Genomic DNA, 22215 nt, shown 5'->3' on the forward strand with positions numbered 1-22215 from the left:
GTTTGAAACCTCGACGTGATAATTTTTTCTTTGCGCAAAATAATATCGATCGTTTTGCATTATGTTATGCGTCGATAAAATTAGCCTTTTATTCCTCCTCTAATTTTTTTTCTAGTGCAATGAAATTAGTCATAATCTGTAGAGCGATTGAAATTTTTGCATTGTTTTAATGATCCTCCAATTTTCATACCACGAATTCATCTCTTAGTTAAAAAATAGATAGTTATAAGAGCAAGAAAATACACCCATCTTAAAAAATAGATAGTAACCATGTTTTTTAGGTGCTTTTGATGGAATTTTTATGATTGCATCCCAAATTTTTATGATAGTAACCATGTAGTAGTTCTTATTCGAGAAGCACAAACATAAATTTAGATAGTAATAAATAAATAAATAGTTCATTATTAAAATTTTTTATCGTTATTGAAATCGATCGATGAGAAACGCTCTAGATGTAAAATAATTATTCCGACAAGTTTAAGTGCTTGAAACTTTTGATCAAATCACTTTATGCCTCTTTAGAAGATTAATAAAGGACAAAATAGAAATAAAATCACATATGGAAATACATGAGTTGTTGGTAGTCAACAACATGGATATCATTATGATGTGAGAAAAAAAGCCTCCATTATGATAAAGGATCATCTTTAAAGAAATAGATGACATGCACTTTGATTGGGGTACCATTGTTGAGGTTGAAGAAGTCATAGCAAGTTTGGCCACGCTATTGTTTTGATGTTTGTGATATCAACTAATCATGTTGGAATCTTTTCTTAAAGCATTGAAGTTGAAGTTAAGTTGATATAGACTACCATATAATGAGATTTCAACATCATTTAAACAATTAAATTATATGTCAAACCTAATATAGTACACTTGGACTCTATCAATTTTTAGTAATACGAGGCTCATTTCAATTAACTTTTATAAAAATAAACTTGAAATTATCCTTTATTATTTTTTTTTTGACTTTTCTTGATGTGTCTACTGCAAGTAGTCGTAGAGCGATTGTGACATGTCATGTCGCACGCTTGTATGTTTTCGTCGTGCACAAGGTTAAGAAACATATTTACGATGGTGTTCTTTATAATTTTTCTTAAATCCCTTATTTAAATTTATAATATTTTTAACTTTTTACGTTTTAATGGGAGATAAAGTCTTTTTTAATTAATACATTTCTAGCTCATCTCTATTTTTATTAGACATACGATCAGCATCTTCCAGTGCAGTGCATTCAAGGGATAAAATATCCATTGGCATCACCCACTTGGCGAACGGGACACCGAAGCGATCCACATGATGATGTCGACGTACTCTTTATCATGAAGTTTTGTGGTGACCAAAGCACAACCCATATACTTCCTTGCACAGCCAGAATTGATGCTGACACACTAAATTGGCCCTCTGCTCATATATATAATATATATATATATATATAGAGAGAGAGAGAGAGAGAGAGAGAGAGAGAGAGAGATCCTTTGTGGCCGGCGATGATGGTGTGTGTATCCACTCATGACTTGTGTACTTCGTGGAACACAAGCATTCTATTCTGGGTGGTGGTCGCCACATCTATACATATACCCTTTCATTAATTTGAGAGAGAAGATATCAAAGATTTAAGAATTGCTTGACAAAAGATACGAGAAGAAAGGAGGAAAACCTTCCAACCACTGACACCCCAAAGTTTGACCACATCAATGTGTCCTGTCACTCCACAAAAGGTGGCTTTGGCTTTGGAGTACACGTTGAATGATATGAAGGAACACGAGTACTCATCAACATTCTCTTGCAGTAAACCAGCAACGGTAGTATATTGTGGGGGGGGGGGGGGGGGAGGAGGAGATGGTGGGTCTGCTCCGTCTCCATCATTGTGGTTGGACCAGCCAACAATAGTTAATTAAGCAAAGGGAAAGCTTTTCTAAAGCAGTACAGGTTTGGGGAGATTGAAGTATATGACTTGTTGAAGTGGACTGAAGAGCTTTGCGTGCAGGGGGGATTCCAATCCAGTAAGGTAATGCTTTCTTGAAGGCTGAAGCTTCGGAGTTGCTTTAAAAGATGTGAAACTGTGTAAGATATGATCTGACTTGTCACCCCCTTACGTCAAACTTCCAGTGTTGGGTTGCTAATTATCTTTTATGAACAATAACTTTAAGTTAGTAAATGATTTATTTATTTATGAGACATGATCTTAATATATGTTGTGAATACACTCCATTTTACAGTGGCTGGTAGAACATTAATAGGGGGTATGTTTTTTATTAGCATATCCTGATAAGATTTGAACTAAATATTTTTGCTATAATATCTATCTCTTAGGATCCAAAAACGAAAAACCTTATAAATTTTCATTTACTCTTTCCATTATTTTTTTGATTTTTTCTTTAAATTTTTTAATGTGATTTTGTGTTTGACCATTTGGATTATTAAGGGAGATTGAAAATGTTTCTGTATCTCTCCTATGAAGCAAGAATATTTTTTTTCGATTTTTCTAGACAAATGACATCTTTTTATAAGATATAATCTTTCATTTTTCTTCTCATTTACTATTCAATTAGTGCTTATACACTTAAGAAGGTTATATCTTAGGGTATATTCTCTTCGTCATCCACTTTGGGGCGAGATTTGCCTTAGGTAACATCATATGTGATTACGAGTTTTATTTTCTCTATAATTTTTATTTTTAATTATTTAAAATATAATTTTATTTGATTTCTTAATCAAACCCGATGTAGTTTTGGTTTATGTTCTAACAATAATACCATCTTGAACTTTTGATCAATATTATTACGTTTTAAAGTTTAAGACAATAAATTGGACATGGCTTTAAGTTATATTCTAGCAATTTTTGGGACTAGTATGCAAAAAAAATCAAATTTATGGAGACCTTTATGTGAAGAAAAAAATTTATATTTTAAGATTCAAATATTCAATAAATACTTTATGAATCTCTATTGATTAATTTAGAAAAATATATAAAAAGATATTTGAAAAGATGGGAAAAACTCTTGGAATTTTAAGCAGAAAGGTGCATAGATTAACTAAGACAATTAATAACTAAGACAATAAAGAATTCATAAGTTGGTTTGATTCTATTTCATTATCAATTTCTAAGGATTGAATTCGCCATGAAACTCCAATTATTACAAAAAGAAAAAAGAAATACAACATGAGTAGCAAACCAACTATTTTTGAGAAGATCCCCTTATTTGACTCATTTTCCTTGTACTTCGACTAATTATCTACATAACTTAAATTGAAGTTAAAGTGAAAAATCAGGTTTTTTTCATAAAATTTATCTATTTTTAGCAAAAAATTATGATTTAATTAAAATATTATTTTAGATGTTCTTATTTTCTCATGTGCCTCTTAGGTACATATAAAGGGTGAGTTCAACATATCAGTCGAATATCACTTATCAACTTAATATCACCTTAGGTACCCAATTAGCTTAATATATCGATTCGACTGCTTTGGCGTCTCTCGAATCGACTTCATAGATAATACTTTTGCGTACAAGACATGAATTTTACGATTAGCCCTTGGAAATCATTTCGCCCTTAATTCCATGACTTATCGGAAGCAGAAATGGATACACAAAACAACAAAAGAGAATTTGAGCTGTGGGATGTATGGAAATGAAATAAATCCGGATGCCCACTTTCATGCTGTCTCCTGGAATGTCGTTAAATGTTCCTTTAGGAATTTAGTGGTGTAAGGGTAGGAATGGCAAGAAGAGGAGAATTCCCATCCTATCGATCGGCTTATTTCCTCTTCTATGGGCTTCATTGGTGACCGAGTCGCTGGCGGCCATCGCCAACCGGCCCGCGGAAGCGTCACCCAACGACCGATGGGCCTCAGATCACCGTCCGATCCGACCTTGGCGCGCGATGGGTCGGATCCAACGGCTGGGATCCGGTCTCGGTGCCGATAAGGGAGGCGTTCAATACTTTTGACCACCCCCTATTCCTTTCTCGTGCCCATCCATTGCCGTCCGCCTATTGGGTATTAAAGATTCGTTCCCCGCCGTCTCTTCTCTCTCCCCGTGGAACGATTGCGTTTGGTCTCTTCCTCAGAGAGGGTTGAGTAGGCAAACCAAAGGTTTCCTTTTCCTCTCTCTCGCTCCTCTTCCTCTCCACCCCTTGTCTTTTGGTTCGATCGAGTTCTTGCTTCGAAACTTTGATCTTGTTCCCTCGTGGAAGCGAAGGCTTTGATCTTGTGCGGCATAAAGATTTGTGCTTTTTGTGGTTTTGAGCGTCTTCTCGGCCGAAAGACTCGAGCTTGTTGTCGTTGTTTTGTGTTCACACGGATTGGCGTCTGGTCCTGTAAACATTCGTCAGTTTTGATCTCATCTTATCCAGGAGTTTCTTGAAGAATCGCATGTTTATCTAATTTTGGATGAATTGATAATTCCTTGTTGGGTCTTTTTGGTGAATTTTGTGTCTTCTTCTATGCGCTTGTTGATTGTGTTGAATTTAGATTAGATAGAAGATCATTATGATGTGTTCTCCTTGTTTCCCAAAAAGCATAGAGTGGATATTTCCTTTATCCTACGAGAAAATATATTTACTATTATCTTTGGTTTCTAATTCTGTTTTTCGGTTTTCATCATTCATTTATTTACTTTTTCTGAATGTTCATAATATCTGGTTTGATGTCGAAACTGAACCCTCGGAGCTGTGCTATGCTATGTTTTTCCTGTTGTTTCGTATCTTTCATTCATCTTCTCAAATACAATATTTGTTTTGCTTATGTCCTAACATGGTTGGGCATGTTTGTATTTTTCTTTTTTCATTGGTTCATTGGTGATTTGCATCTGAATTACTAGTGTCCGTTGGCGAACATTTAGCTGCTTCTTGGTTTAGTAGCTTTGGATATTGAGAGTTATCATTGTTCCCTTTTTTTCTTGTCTTTATGTATTGTTTAAGAATTTTTTGAGATTCTTCCTTGCTGATAGGATTTGTAAGTTGTGAAGAAGGGCCTTAAGTTTATTTTTTGGTTTAGTAACTTTGCCATGACATCAATTATCGATGAGTTGATGATAGGCTGATAGCTGGTTTACTTGGATTCTGTTGATCCATTTTAACTTAAGAGTTGTTATATAGGCAAACTACACCTGGTAAGAAAGGCTTCACCCCTGTTGATGATACATTTCTAGGGCTTAGGTTTCTTCTCCTCATTCTGTGTCATGCTACTAATTTGTTGTATAACATAACTTTCTTAAACACTTGATATCAAATTTTGCTAAAAGGATGAAATGAATATGCGCAATCATGGACTTTTCCTCCTGTTCATAGAGAGCGTGATTGAAATGAAGGCTAATAAGATAACCTAGATCCCAACATCTGAACAATCTATTGCCTATGCAGGATGCAAATACCCTATTTCAGCTATGAGACCCTGTTTTGCCCAAATAATGAATTGACGAATCTGCAAATGCGACAAACACTAATAACTGCCTATCACTGGGTAATTGCTAGCTCAAGTAGATGTTAATTCATTAATATTTGCGATGGCCTTTCTTGAATCAGGGGATAACAGAACACAGATGTCAAATTCTTCTAGAGGATATATTGGAGTTCATACCGGTGGATGCATCCAGACATTGTATCTCACTTTATTTATATTAGTTGAATGCTGTTTGCGAACAGAATATAAGGCTTTCTTGTTGATGATGCTATAGCCAGAAAAAGAAATGGATAACAAAGTGAAACTGGCAAGTGTTTGCATAAATCAATGGTACCAAAATCTGAAAATCTTCGGCTTTTGGAGGAACCAGATGTTATAGCAATAGCAAATGCATTACTTCTCTGAGACACCCTTTAATCCAACACACTTTTTGAACTCAATATAGCTTGGGACAAGATGTTGCGGTCAGAAAAACATGCATCAATTCCCCCATAGTTTCCATTAAGGTCATATACTCCTGACTATATGAAGTTCCTATTAGAGCCATGCATTCTGAATTGCTTGATGTTTAGGTTTTTTGTATGCTAGTGATGGCTATTTAGAATTTTTCTTTTTTTTGTCTTACGGTCAGATTGTATAGTAAAAGCTTAGTCACTTGCTGATCCCGTTTTCTGTCCATATTTTTTTTTGTAATAGTTTGTAGTGGCACACAGTGTCATGGTACTTATTCTGAATAATCAACTAAAGTGGATGTTCCTATCTGAACATAGTTCATCATCCTGTTACGCTTTATTTTGCATGCTTATACTATATAAAACATTTGTGCTAGCTCATTTTATGTTACTCCTGAAACAAAGAAGTTTGGTGTTGCTGAATGAATGATAATTGCAATTGTTTTTTTCTCAAATTGGTGTTTTTGCTCTATTTTTTTCTATACTCTTGACACCTGGTGTTGCTGAATGATCGAAAGCTGCTTCTTTTTTTCCAATAGGTGATCTTTGCTCTGGCATGGATTGTTCTATGGGTAGAAGGACTGCTAGTGGAATAATTTTTTCCAAAAGTGGTTGTAGTATTACCTTTAGAGAACAAAATCACCATGCTAGAAGCATCCGATCCTGTAGCCGGTTAGGATGTGGTGCTAATTTCTATTCGATGAAAGGAACCAAGGTAGGAGAACAAGACAAAGCTCCCTTTCACACAGGATCATCTAAATTATTACCTGCTAGTAGTTTTAGAAGGCCTCAACGAGGAGGAAGGACTAGAAGATCTCCTGAAGAAGCAGATGTTGCAGAGAGCAGTAATAGCCAAAGAGAGAGTGATAAAATTAAGTGCACTAGCAGATCTCTGGATATAAAAGATTCAGACTCCAGAAGAGGACTAGGGAAGAAAGAAGACTCGCACTCCACAACCGGAGAAGTGGAATCCTGCAGCAATAAATTGAGATCAAAAACATCTAAGGAAGTCACTAGACAGTCCAGATATCACTACAAAGATAATTTAAGTACATTTGCCAGCACCAGCATGGCCCATGCATATGGGTTGGAAAATCCAACACGGGCAGGCGTATCCAATGTTCGTCCATCAGGTTTTAACTCACCTAATTCTGGAAGTAGCAGAACAGCTAATAATATAAGAAAGAGATCCCTTTACAAGGCAAGTCCATCTTCCAGTGGCAAAAGCATGATCCCATCGTCAAGTGGAACAAATTCAGGCCTGGATGTATCTCGTCGAGCTCCAAGAAGGTCTAGAAACCAGTCACCAAATGGAGTAAGAGGTGTTCCTCAAAGTTCATCAAGATTGTCAACAGATTTTAATCCTCTTTGTCACAATGTACATGGACAACCTGGATCCAGCACTCGGATTACTCCTATTGGACAAATTCATGAACCTGTAGCAAGTAGCACACATACATTTGATGCTTCTTTGGAAGATAGAGATGGCTATCCACACTTAGTCATGGAAGAAGTCGCTGAGGTACTGTCAAACTTATTGTCATAATGTCTATCTTTTGTTTACTTACCCTACATGATTTAGATAATGAAAGCTGGGTGGATATAACCAGAGAAACAGGAATTGCAATGTGATTAATAAATGAAACAAGTAAAAGAACTTTTGATTATGATGTTTCAATTCAGTTATTACTAGTTATCTCAATTATTTTAAATCACCAAATATTTTGATTGAGGATGTACCTAAATTTCTTTTATACTCTTTTGAAGTTTGTAGAAATGCCAAGTATGGGGTTACTTCTAATCACTTTTTTGCCTGAAAAACCTCTATTCTTTTTAAAGTGACTTAGACGTCTTTTGACATGCAGTTGTTATTAGCACTAGAGAGGATCGAAGACGAAGGATTAACATATGAGGTTGTCATTTGCTTCATGATTCATAGATAACTTCTTTCTAATAATAAGTGCTACTTTATAAAGTCAAAGAAGCATGAGAAATCAATTTGGATATTCTTATTCATTAAATTATGTGTTAACAATAGGAATGTTGTTCCTGCAGCAATTATCGCTTCTTGGGAATCATTTATTTTTGGACAGTCTGAGCTTCAATGACCAGTACAGAGACATGAGGATGGACATTGATAATATGTCATATGAGGTTTGTTCTATTTTTGAGTCATGTAGTGTCATGAAATTTGTTCATGGGTTGTTTTCTTGAGTTCTCTTTGATGGAAGAAGAGTCTTTTTTTTTGTTTATTTTTTCCTTTTTATTTTGCTATCTATTCTATCTATGTTGTCAAGGTTCAAACTATGGTAGTCTGGTAACTCCTGGATGATGAAGACCAGGAACTAGTTAGCAGTTCTATCGGAAATGTCATTCATATATTGTGTTGCATCTGCATCACCATACTAATTCAAATGTGTGAGTTGATCAAAGTTAAGTCTGATGTACTTGTTCGTTGTGTTACATTTATAATAATTTTTCATCTCCAACCAAGAATAAAACTATTTAATGCTCCATGCTAATTAAAATTAAGGTGTTCAAGGATGAAGCAGTGATACATACTGTCGTATGGTGCTGGTGCACTTGTCTTTTGCAATGCCTATTGATAATTTTAATAAAATAACATATCAGTGGACGAGACTCTCGTCAATGCGGGGTTTAGGGAGGGTTATTTCCGTGACTCGAACTCTAGCCTTCGGTGTAAAGGAGCAAACTTACCATTTTACTAAGGCCCATCTTTCTATTGATCACTTTTAATACTTGTCTCAAATTAACAATGGGATGGTTTATGTCCCCAGAAATCTCTCTCTTTTGCATTACTATTGCTGTTTAATTTCTAAACCAATCTGAGATAACAGAGTTTGTAGGAATTCACAAATGAGAATATCTCAGGAACCTTTTTTTTCTTCTCTTGAACAGGAATTGCTAGTCCTGGAAGAGAAAATTGGTACTGTGAGCACAGCCCTGACAGAGGAAGCTTTATCAAGATGCTTGAAGAGAAGCAATTACATGCCTGCCTCATTGATCTCTGGGTTCTCTGGACTTGATGAAGCTGGTGCCAAATGCAGTATATGCCAGGTACAATCCTCTTGTCCAGACTTTTCAGATACATATCAGATATTATTTGCATCATCTAAGTTTACTTGCCTCTGAATGCTTTATTTTCTTGGTAACAATCTTTTGCTTCTGATTTTTTTGTTGGTTTCATGGCATCCATTTGTTCCTTTGCAGCTTTGTTGCTTATTTCATGTTAATCACAAAGATATGACATATCTGTACTATACATATGACAAATTATTGTTAATTTAGCTTTGACAAAGTCGACCCTCATTTTTAACAATTAAGGAAGTTTTTTTATCTATGTAAAGGAAAGATCTTTGGATTAACAAGTTAAACTTCATGAGTGCTTTAATCTCATGGTTGAATTATGGTTTCCTTCTGCATTAAAACCAAGAAAGCCTGACTAATCTAAGCAAGAAACTCAAATGATTTCTCCTTGTAATTACTATACAATGGATACCCCTGAAATAATTATCATCCATCACAAGGACTATATGTGAGAAAATATCCATCATGAGAACAGGCTATTGTAGTGCACTGTAAAGGGAAGCGACGGCCATTACTGTCTAGATGACTACTAGAAAAGGCAGCCATTTGGGATGTTGTTATTTATTCTGGGAACCGGTGATGAAACTCTCTTATAGGCATCGTGTTCTTTAGACCAGGGTTTGCCGTACCGCCCGGTACGGGCGGTACGTACCGGTCCGACAAGTTGTCGGTACGCGGACCGCCCTGTACCGGTCCGCACTGTAGCAGTGCTACAGTGCTCGGTACACCCGTACCATACCGTACCGAGCACGAGTCGAAACGCCGGTACGGTACGGTACGGCGAACCTTGCTTTAGACTACAATGAGTTTTAACAGTCATTAAATAACTATAAACTACGACATTCTAAATTTTGATTCAAGGATTTATCTGCCAGCAAAGAGGATGAAAGTGTGGTAACTAGTGAGCTTGCTTTTTTGGTGTGGGATCTACTAGGCCTCCAAAGATGTGTACTTGTTGCCCATTGCAATCACGATATGTGATCCTTTGTGTTGTGTCTTAGTAACTGACTTCTTCTAGTGTCGTTCTTTTCTTTGGTTTTCCAGGAAGAATTTGTTGTTGGAGATGAGTTGGGGGAGTTGGCATGTGAGCATGCTTACCATGTAAAATGCATCCACCAGTGGCTTGGGTTAAAGAACTGGTGTCCCATCTGCAAAGCATCTGTGTCTCCAACCTCTTGACACCCTTCCTTGTAGCTAGCCCACAAGAAAGTGCATTTGAACTTTCTATCATTCATCGAAAGTTCTCATCACTTTGTAAATAACATTATTATTATTTTTCTTTCTCTTTTTCAGCTGTGGATGGAACATGATAAAGTTTCTGGATGTATTTGGCCTTTTTCCCAAATGATTGGGAAGGACAGCCTCACTATGGTCCTATGACATTGAAGAGGCTTCTAGGTTGGGAATTATAGTTGTCTTCTATTGTGAGCAGGTCTCTGTTGGTCGAATAGTTTGTGTTCAGTCAATGTGATGCAAATGCAGGAGATGCAGGTCTGATTTTATGTGTGAGGCCTATTTCTTCAAAGGTATTGTTCAATGGATGTAATAACAATTCTTTTACAGGTAAGAGATATAGCATTTGATTTCTGTTAGTAGAACTAATATATGTATAGAGAAAGAAGTTGATGTCGCAGTAATGCGATCAAGTGTATTTTCATTTAACCCTTTGCATCAATTTTCATGTACTTAAAGTATCGATGATTTGTTTGGATGAGACAAGCAGGACAAAGTTTCATGGTCACAAACACTGCGTGTCCTACGCTACCACTGGCTTACTGAACGCCGAGATGTGTGTACCTTTGGCACCGTTAATTACTCGCTCTCTACATAAATGGCCTTCTTCAGGGTAAAAAGTACATGAAATTGCAAATTTTAGGAAGATTTGCAGACGGCACTTTGTTTTGAATTGTTAAAAATATTGAAAATCTTTTGGAGCAATATATGGTGGTGAATATTTGTAAGAAGATGGGAAAGATGGTAAATGCTTTATAATCTGTAGACGTAGCATGTTATTGAATTGGTGATGCTTGCAAATAATGGAGGCATACAACTCGACAAGATTATTGTTTTACTTATCTACTCTGAGCCCCACGACAAATTCCATTCTCACAAAATCAAACATGAGATTAAACAAACTGTTACATATAAACATCATAGTAGATAGACACTTCAGGTACCAAGGCATCAACTTTCTTAGTTGGTAAAAACCTTAATAGAATTTGGTAATATCCTGAATCCTTATCTTCATCCTTCTTTGCCAAAAAGCCAAAAAAAAAAAAAAAACAGAAATCGATTGTATCGAACTTACAATAGCAAAAGAATTTGGGTAAGTATACTATTAAGATAATTTTTTTCCCAAATATTAATTAGTGATCTTTGTTCAATAAGTATACTTTTAAGATCCTGTGTTAGTTGATGGCTACTGCTAACTGCAATAGCACAAATAGGTAGCAGTAACAGAGTGGAAACACATGAATAATCCCGTTCCCCACTTCTATCATCTAATGGACACCGCTTCGATAGACCATTTGATCTCCGTAGGTATCGTGTGCATCTAAGGGACTGACTTAGGCCCTCGATTGTTGATGAGTTCAAACTTTCAGACTAGCAGGAAACCATCGAACCGAAGGCTCAACAGCACCAGCTTATGGCCTTGTGACCAAGGCTTATGGCCTGATATAGAGAGTAAAATAAAAGAGGTGTTGGATAAAGAAAGATGGCCAAGCACCAGCTTGCAACTTGGAGAGAGCCCCATATCACGAGCATTTCAACCAGGAAGTACGAGTTCTACAGTTAGGAAGAATACTACTATCTAAGACGAGCGACAGGCATCCACATGCCTCCTCATCCTCCATGAACTGCTGCTTTATGACATGGTATAAATACATAAAAGAAAAAAAAAAAAAAGTCAAGTATGAAGCACCAAATAGTGTAGTACCCCAATGATTCAGGTTGGAACTCCTGCTTAATAGAGGGGAGCCAAATTGATGTACAGGGCACTATTATTCCAATGAAACTTCTAGGTACACGGATCATAAAGGAAAATGGAGGAGAACGTCCATCCCAAAGCCAATTTCAAGCACCCTTATGCAACAAATTAGTGCCTGCAAGAATCATTACAACATAACAAAGTCAAATACCTAGACGAACAGAACCTACTATCCTACCGACAACAAATTGATCTTATATAATAAGATCAAGTCTCTGATTTAAAATTTCAATCGAAGTCATGCAACTAACTGCAGTAGCTGTAACATCTGCCTACAGACTAAAAAAAAGTGTTAACTAGCATTTGCCTAATCAAGATTTCAAAATAGATATGATTTGGTCTTACTCGTAACCTGTATGATACCACTCAAAATGAGATGTTCCAAAATGGATTACAAGCTAAGTATTAGAAGCTAAAATGAACTGTACCAACCTACTATTATCATGGTTTAGCAAACACTTAAGATCTAGTATATCATCACTTAAATATGGTACCTGTACAAGACACATCTGATAGACATCATCCTTGAAGAACCTTTCGAGGATCCAGTTGCCCACTGCAGTAGCTGGAGGGAACAGCAGACAGCTCTAATCTTCCTTTCCATTCTTCACCAGGTTTCAGAGTGATAGGCTTCTCGATGGCTGCAGCCTCCACGCAAAGCATATGCTTGTACTCATCATCCCCAAAATCTGGCATTGCTTTGGCCTTCCTGTCCCAAGGATTCCATACCACTGCAATGGTTGAAGAAAGGTGAAGGAAAAGAGTCAGTGAGGACAGAATCTAAAACAGGATCTTTATATCCAAAAGACTGGCCCAAACATATGAAACATGATTGCTTAATTGACAATTTGTCAACAGATAACCATTACTTTATTCATCAAAAATGATGTATTTCTCGCTCAATGCAAGGATTTTTGGTTGGATCGCTTGGAGTTCATGTTAATCTAGTAGAATAATAGTTTTTGTATTCATAATTTGAGTAGAATCAATGAATATGAGTACTACTATCATGTAGTAGTAATTGGCTGGAAACATTGTTTGTGCATTAGAAGTCTAGATGCCTCTCTCAGATGGAGTAATTGGGATAACTATTTCACCACAAATCTTGTTAGTTAGGTCCAGTTTGACTAGAAGTTGGGTCAATTTAGATTCAAACTTCAAAACAAAATGATCGCCTGAATTAATGAACTAAGGCTCTTTTTATGACCAACTCGGGTACACACTCTTTATCTCTTTTATGCTTGTCCTAATGTTTAGTTTCTTCCATCACCCTTCAAAATTTTCCCCTTTCACTCCACATCCATTATTTAAGTTGTAATTGATAATTTTAATATTATTTTATTCCTACAGTTGACACCATGTGTTAATTAAAACCAGAATTTAAGCTGAAACAGACATCTTATCCATCTTAGGAACCCAGATTGTGTGCTTCAGCCTTCTCTTAACTGTTTTTGGAAGCTTGTTTCATTCATCTAACCAGTTGTTCCTGTCAAAATCATGAATATAAAAAGCTCACAAAAACAACAAACAGGAGAAAAAAGGTTGTCACATAGACTTACCGGCATCTGGAAGTCCATCTTTGCGCAAAACAAAAGTCCTTTTCTTTTCATGATCTATAATAGCAATCTTGGTTGGTGTGCTCAAATATATTTTATCCACCTTTTTCAGTCAAAACAATTATCTAACAATTAGTGTTCAATAACAAATTACAAGGACAACAATTCAATGCTCGTTTACTCACTCCTGATTCAAATGTAATTGCATCTCCTTGTTCTGTGAAACGTTCTCTTTCCTTCAAGTTGTCAAGGTAGTCCAATGTCTCCAGACCTTCTACCCGCACTTCACTGAAACATCAACTTGAAATTGAAGCCAAGGAAGTCGGTAAGGGAGAAAAATCAACTACACCACATGCTGCCAAACAAGAGAAGTATGTGCACTAAATACTCCAGAACAATTTGAACTGGCATGTGCCAACTTGAAAAACCCATTCTAAGCATGTAAACTTCTAATCAGTTCAACAAAGATTAACATATATGAGAATTTATAGGTATCAATATACTTTTGCTTGCCGTACAGTATGTCTCACTACTGCAATGCATTAGTAATTACAGAATTGAAGTTAAATCAGTAATTACAGAAACACAATGCACCACTCCCATAAAACACTTCCATGCCTACATCAAATTGCCCTTCTAGTCTTGCTTTCTTTCAGTGCGACTTTTTAATTGCATATTCTAGGATAATTTTGATTGTAATAAGATTTAAACATATATGCAAATGTTGAATTAAGATTATCAGCCATTTAAAGGCCTTAAGGTATTGTTATCGTGATTTATAATCTCAGATAAGAAACCTTCTATAATTAACATCTAAACAAGGTTAATATGCAAAATGTCCATAACAGCAGGTAGAGTCTGTGCCTTGCAAACATCGAAGACATGCACCAGTACCTCTTTCAAATAAAGGAGATGCACTAGCATGCCAATACAGTCCAAAGGGATGAACAATGAAGTTCACAAAAAAAAAAGGAGTTAAGTCTTCATATGAGAGGTCTGATCCTCAGTTTAAATCTATGCAAATAAATCCAGTCAGCAGAAAATGCAGCAGCAGTTAATAGAGGAATATAGAGGTACAGCAACCTTTAAGATAACATGAAATAACAGCTGAAGCTTGCAGTCAGGAAGGGGCTGCCAAAAGAACATTAGTATGTGGACCTGTGTTTGATGCAACCCAACTGCTGGCTTGTTGGGTTGCAGCACATTGAATTATGGTTTTTTGACAAGAGGTAGTTGCATTGACATGACATAGTTTGAGTTATCTGATAAGCCTGTGCTGCAACTTGTATTTCCAAATATTTGATTTTAAGGTATCATCAATTAAGGTCGTTTGTTCTTGTTTTCCTTCCTTTGTGGAGAACCCATCGCCTTATCTCTAGCTCTAGTTTTCCTTTGTACAGATCCCATGCCATTCCATCCATCATTCTCGTGATCTGGAGAGCCCGGCCCTGGATCACCAAGCAAGTCCCTAATCCTCTTTCTCCTTATCTTAGTTTTCCTTTGTACAGATCCCATGCCATTCCATCCGTCATTCTCGTGATCTGGAAAGCCCAGCTCTGGATCACCAAGCAAGTCCCTCATCCTCTTTCTCCTTGTCTTCTCCTTCCTCTCTTTCTTTCTCTAACTTCTAAACCAGTCCAGCATATCACCTCCATCTCTTTCCCTCACTCCCTCATTCCCTGTTCTAGTATGCTCATAGAATATCACCTCCTTCCATCTCACTCTAGGTGTGTACAAAACCCTGCATCTGTCACACTTATATCTCTGCATGTATTTGTACCAGAAACCAAAAAATATTATGTCTGTTGGAACAACAGATGTGGATTAGTGGCCCACCATTGCTTACAAAATCCATCCCAACTAACCTTTCACATTTTACTGCTATTTTTTCTGTCCTTTTACTACTTCTTGAAGTTTGATGCAACAAACAAGTTATATTTACAGTGCTTTGATAGTCTTTAGAAAATTAAATAATAGTCTTTAACAAGTAATAGACTATTATCAATTACTCAATTTGTTATATTTTTGAAATATTTTGTTGACTTTGTTGCTAATTCCATTTTTTTTTTTCGTATGATGCTATAACTCTTGAGCCATGCATATTTGTGATGATGCTATAACTCTTGAGCCATGCCACTTAATTCATATTACTGTTTGTAGATTATTCACTTTTAAATTCAATAATTGTTCATACAAGGGAATTTGGGCATCTATATATACTCCAAAAAGAAGACAAAAGTGCATATGGGGATAGAGACTCAGGAAATATGTAGCATGAAATTGAAGATATAAAACATATTTAAAAGACACAAATAACCTCAGTAAGAATTTTTTGACAAACCTGATATCAGAAACTGAAAAATAAGTGTGGTATGCAAATGTAAATGAAAACGGTTTTCCATCAGCATTGGTATTTCTTATGCGTGATGTCAACAGGAGATCTCCTCCAAGGCCCAATGCAACTCTTAGACGGAATTCATAACTGTAATAGAAGATTAAGTATTTATTAACACAAAAGTGGATGCAACTTGCAAAAGAAAGGAGTCCAACATACTAAGAAAGCAAAAAAAAAAATTGAAAGCATGAAACAAAGTAGCAAACCAATAATAAAAATTGTTGACTGAAAGACAGAAACCTGTGAGGCCATATCTTGAAATCATCATCAGTTGGCTTCAGAATCAGATCAACAAAAGTCTTGCTTGAACTGTCTGATGGAAAAGGTGGTGGATCAGTGTCAATACTCCAAAACTTATTCCTGGCAAATCCGTGTTGTTCAAGATTTCCATGGCTTGAAAACTGCATTTTTAGGGTATTTTTAGGTTGTGGGGATCAAAAATTTTATGCTTAAAAAAATGCATAAATGGAAAAAAACGTAACAACAAAAGCTCTTACTTGTGGAAAACATATTGGGATGCCCCCACGTATTGCTTTTGGGGGCTTGAAAATAGCCTGCAAGAAACAATGAAGAAAAGTATGTGACCCCATAGCAACCCATATGTAGTTATAAAAGCAAAAGTGGTGGATAGAAAGTATGAAATAACAGCTTCCAACCATCACTATAGCTAGAAGCACTAGTTAACCTGCTCCATCATGGGGACACTATACTCTACCACCTTGATGAGATATCGATGTTACAATGTAAGTTTGATTAATATAGTTCATAAGTCATCTTGTAAATCTACAAGTAATTTGACCTTAAACCAGCAAGAAAAGATAAAACTGCAAACGATGATTTTGCAAAGCACTCATGATTCTAAAAAAATGAATTTAGGTAAACTTTGCCGGCAATAAATCTTGTTTGACATGATAAATTTTGGAGAGAATAAAAGCCAGGCAGAGTGGCAAACTTCAAGCAGAAAGTCAATCTCCTTCATAAGACATGGTACTGGCAAAAAATAATTGGACCAACATATGTGATACTAAAATGTATGATGATTCGAGAATCATCAGAATACAATAAGTGCAAAAATAAAGTTTAAAGACTGAATCTCTCATGGCTGATACCTCAAAATATGATAATACAATTTCAAGAAAGAGAAGGAGAATGATACAGAGATACTAAAGAAAGATGGAAAGCAAGGTTAAAATTTAAAAAGACAATAGAGGTCATAGTAGGTCAAAAGATGATAAAAGGTCATCATAGGTTAGAAGATGATAAAGGCCATAGTGGGTCAAAAACCAAAAAACACTTGGCAGCTGTGTATGCAGCTGCAGGTGTAAGGAAGAAGATATAAAGAAAGCGAAACAGAAATTACAATAGATATATGCATTTAAATGTATAAGCATGCACTTCACACTTGGTTTGCAAATGGTCAGCCAGTGTAGATGGCTTCAGTTTAGTTAAAATCTCAGATGAACAAAGACAGTCAAGGCATAACAATAAGCAACATGTCAGGATTAGTCAGCTAAATCCTGAAATATTCATCAATAATTTCACTATATGGGTTTTTCAGGCACCTCAACATGCCTGTGCTCCAAATGCCAACCAGGTACCAGGTACATAGTCCTAAGACCTTTGGTTTACTACCTCAGAGACTGATACTGTGTCAACAAAGTCTTACATTAGCACACTATCTTGCAAATAGCAAGGACTGAGAACTAAACATGACATGAGAGTACCTTATTGCTGACAAAAAGCAACTCCTCCCTGTGATCAGTTCTCCAGGATGTTACATGACCTCCAAACAAGTACACCTGCAAATGGACATTAGTTATAAAATGAGTTAACAATTATTACCATAAAAGAAACAACATAAAAAATATTGCAGAAATGCAGAAAACATGACAGAAACTAATTAACACATGCATGAACACGAGTTGGGGCAGGTCCAGCACAAGTTTGAGAGAGGAGAGGAAAAGTGGGAGAATGGGGATTAAGGAAATTGAAGTGGTAAACAGATAAAAATCTTAATTTTCCAGCCAAATCAACAAACTATATCCAATAAGCATAGGCTCAGTAAAATGAATATTTCCCAATTAAATGATCAAGTAATTGTTCCAATAGACTTATGAACGACACTGCAAACGTAGAAAGCAATAATAATTGATCTCTGGCATGAGTTCATACCAGTTGTTCAGTTTTTGTTTACTTAAAGATACAACTCATAATCTAAGTCACGGTTAATTTCAGAAAATTGGAGAAACATGCTTGAAAAAGAGATTAGTAGAAGAAATAAATCTAGAATTGGAAACACCAATTATAGCCACTTAAAAATACCACACTACTAATAGCATATGTTCATAATTAGTCAACCATCAAAACATTGTTATATTTGAAGCATCTATCAGATAGTCATGGGACCAAAATGAGTGGTAATGTAAGATGACAGGGTTCAAAAAGAAAATAAGAGGATCAGTGAGGAAGAAGATGACCAAAAAAAGGGGACTGCAATATTCTCTCCCTCCTAAAAAAGAAGAAAGAAATGAAAATTACAGTTTCCACAGTAGTTGTTTCATGAGCATAGCAAAATAATCCTTGAATTTACACTACATGTGCTAATATTTAGAATTTTAATGCACATAAAATGACTTGGAAAAAGGAGAAAAAGGTGGCTAAATGCAATCTGTCAATCGAAAAAAAACATAAATTACTCCGATAAATGCTTTTCAAAGAATTCATAAATCTCCCACTTCTATTAGTCTGAAAGAATCAAGAGTAGATAGATGGTAGGCCATAAGACATACTACACAGATGTAGTCGATGAGCACTTGGATTCACATCCCATGATTCGGCCATTATGACATATTACAACAATGAATCATCAGACAAAATGCCAACTTAGTATATGCAACTAATGCAGATTTGCCAATATACCTTCTCATCTTATTATCATCAGGACACATTCAATGCTTTAGAAACTAGAAGGGCAATGATAAGACAAAGGCCTTCTCATTCCATTGGAGACAACAAGAGGGATCGTCTTAACCCCAAGCCTTCTTTTACAAGTACATGGTGTAACAAACTTATAGCAGGGAACTTCATGCTAAGTGTCAGTGCCAATTTAAAAGCAATATGGAGCAAAATAATGTTAAAACTAGACTTCTCCAAAGGAAAAGCTTAAGCAAGTTCACTCTTTATCAACAAACATTTTTAAATTTAAGCTGTTACAGGCCTATGGAAGAAGCACTGCAATCAATACACCACTTTCCCAAATGCAATATGAACTCTCATCAACAATTATGTGATATGTTATTGCAAGAACCACACTATCATTATTACGATTACCTAGGTACCATAATAACACGCTTATTGCTGCATTGATATAGGTCACTGCCCATTTCACCTAAAACGGAGCAATAATAAAGAACCACCAAGCAGCATTGTAGAAACCAAAACCAGGAGAAACCAATCACTTCAGCTGGAAGAATTAGATAGTCAAAGAAAACAGCTCATGGCTACCCAGATAAATTATCTTGGATACTAATATCTAATGATGAGCGAATCACTTATTTCATGGTATAACAAGTTCTCTACCAGGGCAACTTGTTGAATAGATCTACATTCATCATTAAAATATGTGATTCACGAATATACCCATTGTAACATAAAAAATACTAGAAAATGTACAAAAATTTTCACCTTAAATTGCTTCTCAAAGAGATCAGATCATCTGACTGACATGCAAAGGCCAAACCCCTCGATTAATTTCCTTAGAACATGATACTTAACGAACAATTAGAGAAATTCTTGATCACTACGAGGTTCGATTCTTTCCTGCGAATTTAACAGATTTGATACATCTGATTGTTATCGCATGCCGTATGCTGTTCCTTAACATGATACTGTAAGCAACCAATAAAAAGACTTCGTATATGTGAAGACTATAGAGATCCCACCATTTCCGTACGGATTCGTCGTGGAATGCGCGATCAAGAGAGAACAACTCAAATCAGACGATACGATGACACGAGATCGAAAGAGATTAGAACAGATCCATCTCAACCATGAAACAACGAAAAGCAAATGACCTAAAATTCTAGATCGTTTGTTATAAAAAGGAAGACATTTGTGGGAACCAAAGAGGCAGATTCGCAGAAGGGGGCAAAGAAAGAGGGGACCTCGGCTGAGCTGCCCAGCGCATCCCTCAGCACGACCTTGTCGAGGCCATTGATGCCCTTGCAGAGCTCCACCGATGGCTTCTCCCCCGCCATATCTCACAATCCCACCATAACCAGCAAAACCCTAACCCGCAACCCCCGCCCCCTTCTCGCTCTTTCTCTCCCACTCTCTCGCCACCGCCACAGTGAGGAACACGAGGGAGGAACCAAAAAATAAAACGAAATGAGAGGCCCGACCTCCATCGACCTATTTATAGGCGGGCGATCGCTGTTACGGGTTGTTCCTCTTGTGCCCTTCGAACCCGAAGTGAACCGCTTAATTTTCAAGCAAGATCTCTGTGAAAAGACCCGAGCAAGATCCAGGATAATGGACCAATCGTTTCGACCCACGTATATATTTGGCCCCTCGTATATATGTTACGGACGAATCATATTTGTATTATCATATGATTATCAACATATTCATATAACCATGAATACAGGGAAACATAGATTTATTTGCCATTAGTAGAGATTCTAATCTGTGTTGAGACATCCTAACTGTTATATCTCATGTTCGAATGTATTATATGTTATTTAATGTAATGAATAAAAATTAAATCTAAAAATATGGAAATTTTAGGATAATACAGTTTGAAGTTAATTTACTAAAAAATTAAAAGAATAAAAAGAAGATGATATTATAGTATCATTATTATCGTTTTTATAAGAGTTTATAGATCATGAGATTGTCGATAAATCAGTGTCATTTTTGTGTTTTATTAAGAGTACATGGATCACAATATTACTATCATCGAACACATCGATCAACTCTATGGTAAATAAAAAAAATTATTTATGCTTATTTAAAGATTCAAAAATGCTGGTATTCCGTCCCAAATTTTAGTTTATAATTTGCCTTAACAATCAACAATATTTTTTCACATATATTAATTAAGCACCTAAATTATTTCAAATTTCATTGAGGTGTCGAACCCAATTTCCAAAACAAGTAGCCTAATTCGACCTAAACGGAAAAGATACACGTGGATATCGAGAGGATCCGACCCGGAAGGGCTCCCGGGGCAGCCTCGGATGCCAAGGAGATCGGGGCCCACCGAGGTGGTGCCGAGCGCTTCGGGTCTGTTCTACAACTGGAATGGGCCCACCTGCTCGGTGGACCCTCCGCCGAAAGTTGGGTTCAGTTGTACGAGGGAGACGTTTAATTGGGTAAACTTTGGGTGGTCGGTTGGAATTATCCGGTAGAAAAAGGCACGAGGCCAGTGGGTGGGTCCCGCTGACACTATTAACCTTTTGGTAGAGCTACGGCCCCACCACACCGGCACCGTTCGATCCATCAGTCAAGGGGACCCGAAACCAGAATCCGTTGATTGCGTCCGGGATGAGCTAACCATCGGATTCCTTCTCCGGACTGAGACTGTTACGACGCAGCGGATGCGCAGCTCGCTGCGCCACAGTGCCCGTCACGTCATGATGACTCATCTCGAGACTGTCACGCCAACGTCCGTATCTCGTGCCAAGTGGCAGCAGCCGTGTTTGGACTATTCTCTTGGCTGTATCCTCTTAGTATGACGTCGGCTGGAGGGCAAGCCGCCAAGCTTCGCGTGTTAAATGGGGTTTACGAGCCCAATTAATGTCGTAGTCTATCTCAAAAATCAGCTTTACAGGCACTGGCTGCGGAATGTCATACATACATACATGAGAGAAAAAAAAAAAGGAGAAAGTGGCTGTAACGTATTGGTGGATGAGAAAGAGATGGCATATGTAATCTTCCATGGGTTCTTTTCCTTATCTTTGGTTTCTCCGCAAGATGTCAAAGCCTCCACAAGAAAACACGTAGTAATGGGAATAACCCGCGTAGAATAATGTGACGTAACTTTCATTATTTCACGAATACGTAGACTAGAGATGGCGAATAGTAAGTACTGTCTATATCGGATCCTAGCTGAGGATCAGTGCCGAAAAATTGCAGCGGATTCTCGGGTTATCGGGCTCTGTTAGTATGAACAACTTTAAGCCGTGACGTCGGGGCCGACGCAGTTTGGTTCGGATCCGAATGATGGAGGATCTTCCTGGGACGACCCTTGAGACTACAGAAGACTGACTGCAATGGTCCGATTGTGAAGGGGTCACCGTTTTCTCTGGG

The 22215-nt window shown here is 36.9% G+C and overlaps 2 protein-coding genes across 2 annotated transcripts; one reads left to right on the forward strand and one right to left on the reverse strand.

Annotated features, from left to right (window-relative positions):
• The first annotated feature begins 3953 nt into the window (after positions 1 to 3953).
• On the forward strand, positions 3954 to 10553 carry LOC135675941 (E3 ubiquitin-protein ligase MBR2-like). The gene is made up of 6 exons (XM_065186611.1): positions 3954 to 4098; positions 6398 to 7380; positions 7724 to 7771; positions 7914 to 8012; positions 8778 to 8936; positions 10011 to 10553. Exons 2-6 carry the CDS (start codon positions 6415 to 6417, stop codon positions 10143 to 10145), a joined length of 1407 nt encoding a protein of 468 aa, XP_065042683.1. The 5' UTR covers positions 3954 to 4098; positions 6398 to 6414; the 3' UTR covers positions 10146 to 10553.
• Positions 10554 to 11705: 1152 nt separating this feature from the next.
• LOC103995797 (putative glucose-6-phosphate 1-epimerase) lies at positions 11706 to 20256 on the reverse strand. The gene is made up of 9 exons (XM_009416497.3): positions 20070 to 20256; positions 17631 to 17705; positions 16404 to 16460; positions 16147 to 16307; positions 15853 to 15993; positions 13697 to 13799; positions 13515 to 13614; positions 12450 to 12686; positions 11706 to 12070 (listed from the first exon to the last, which is right to left on the reverse strand). Exons 1-8 carry the CDS (start codon positions 20160 to 20162, stop codon positions 12475 to 12477), a joined length of 942 nt encoding a protein of 313 aa, XP_009414772.2. The 5' UTR covers positions 20163 to 20256; the 3' UTR covers positions 11706 to 12070; positions 12450 to 12474.
• Between the last annotated feature and the right edge of the window lie 1959 nt (positions 20257 to 22215).

Source organism: Musa acuminata, chromosome BXJ1-1 (assembly GCF_036884655.1).
Source record: "Musa acuminata AAA Group cultivar baxijiao chromosome BXJ1-1, Cavendish_Baxijiao_AAA, whole genome shotgun sequence".
Taxonomy (NCBI): domain Eukaryota; kingdom Viridiplantae; phylum Streptophyta; class Magnoliopsida; order Zingiberales; family Musaceae; genus Musa; species Musa acuminata.

Bases quoted from the DNA above. Each gene is read 5' to 3' on its own strand.
- LOC135675941 (XM_065186611.1), top strand. From the start codon at position 6,415: ATGGATTGTTCTATGGGTAGAAGGACTGCTAGTGGAATAATTTTTTCC. The intron at 7,381-7,723 runs GTACTGTCAAAC...TTTGACATGCAG, and splicing joins TCATGGAAGAAGTCGCTGAG to TTGTTATTAGCACTAGAGAG. The intron at 7,772-7,913 runs GTTGTCATTTGC...TTGTTCCTGCAG, and splicing joins ACGAAGGATTAACATATGAG to CAATTATCGCTTCTTGGGAA.
- LOC103995797 (XM_009416497.3), bottom strand. From the start codon at position 20,162: ATGGCGGGGGAGAAGCCATCGGTGGAGCTCTGCAAGGGCATCAATGGC. The intron at 16,308-16,403 runs GTAAGAGCTTTT...CTAAAAATGCAG, and splicing joins TCCCAATATGTTTTCCACAA to TTTTCAAGCCATGGAAATCT. The intron at 15,994-16,146 runs GTTTCTGTCTTT...CTTCTATTACAG, and splicing joins TTCAAGATATGGCCTCACAG to TTATGAATTCCGTCTAAGAG.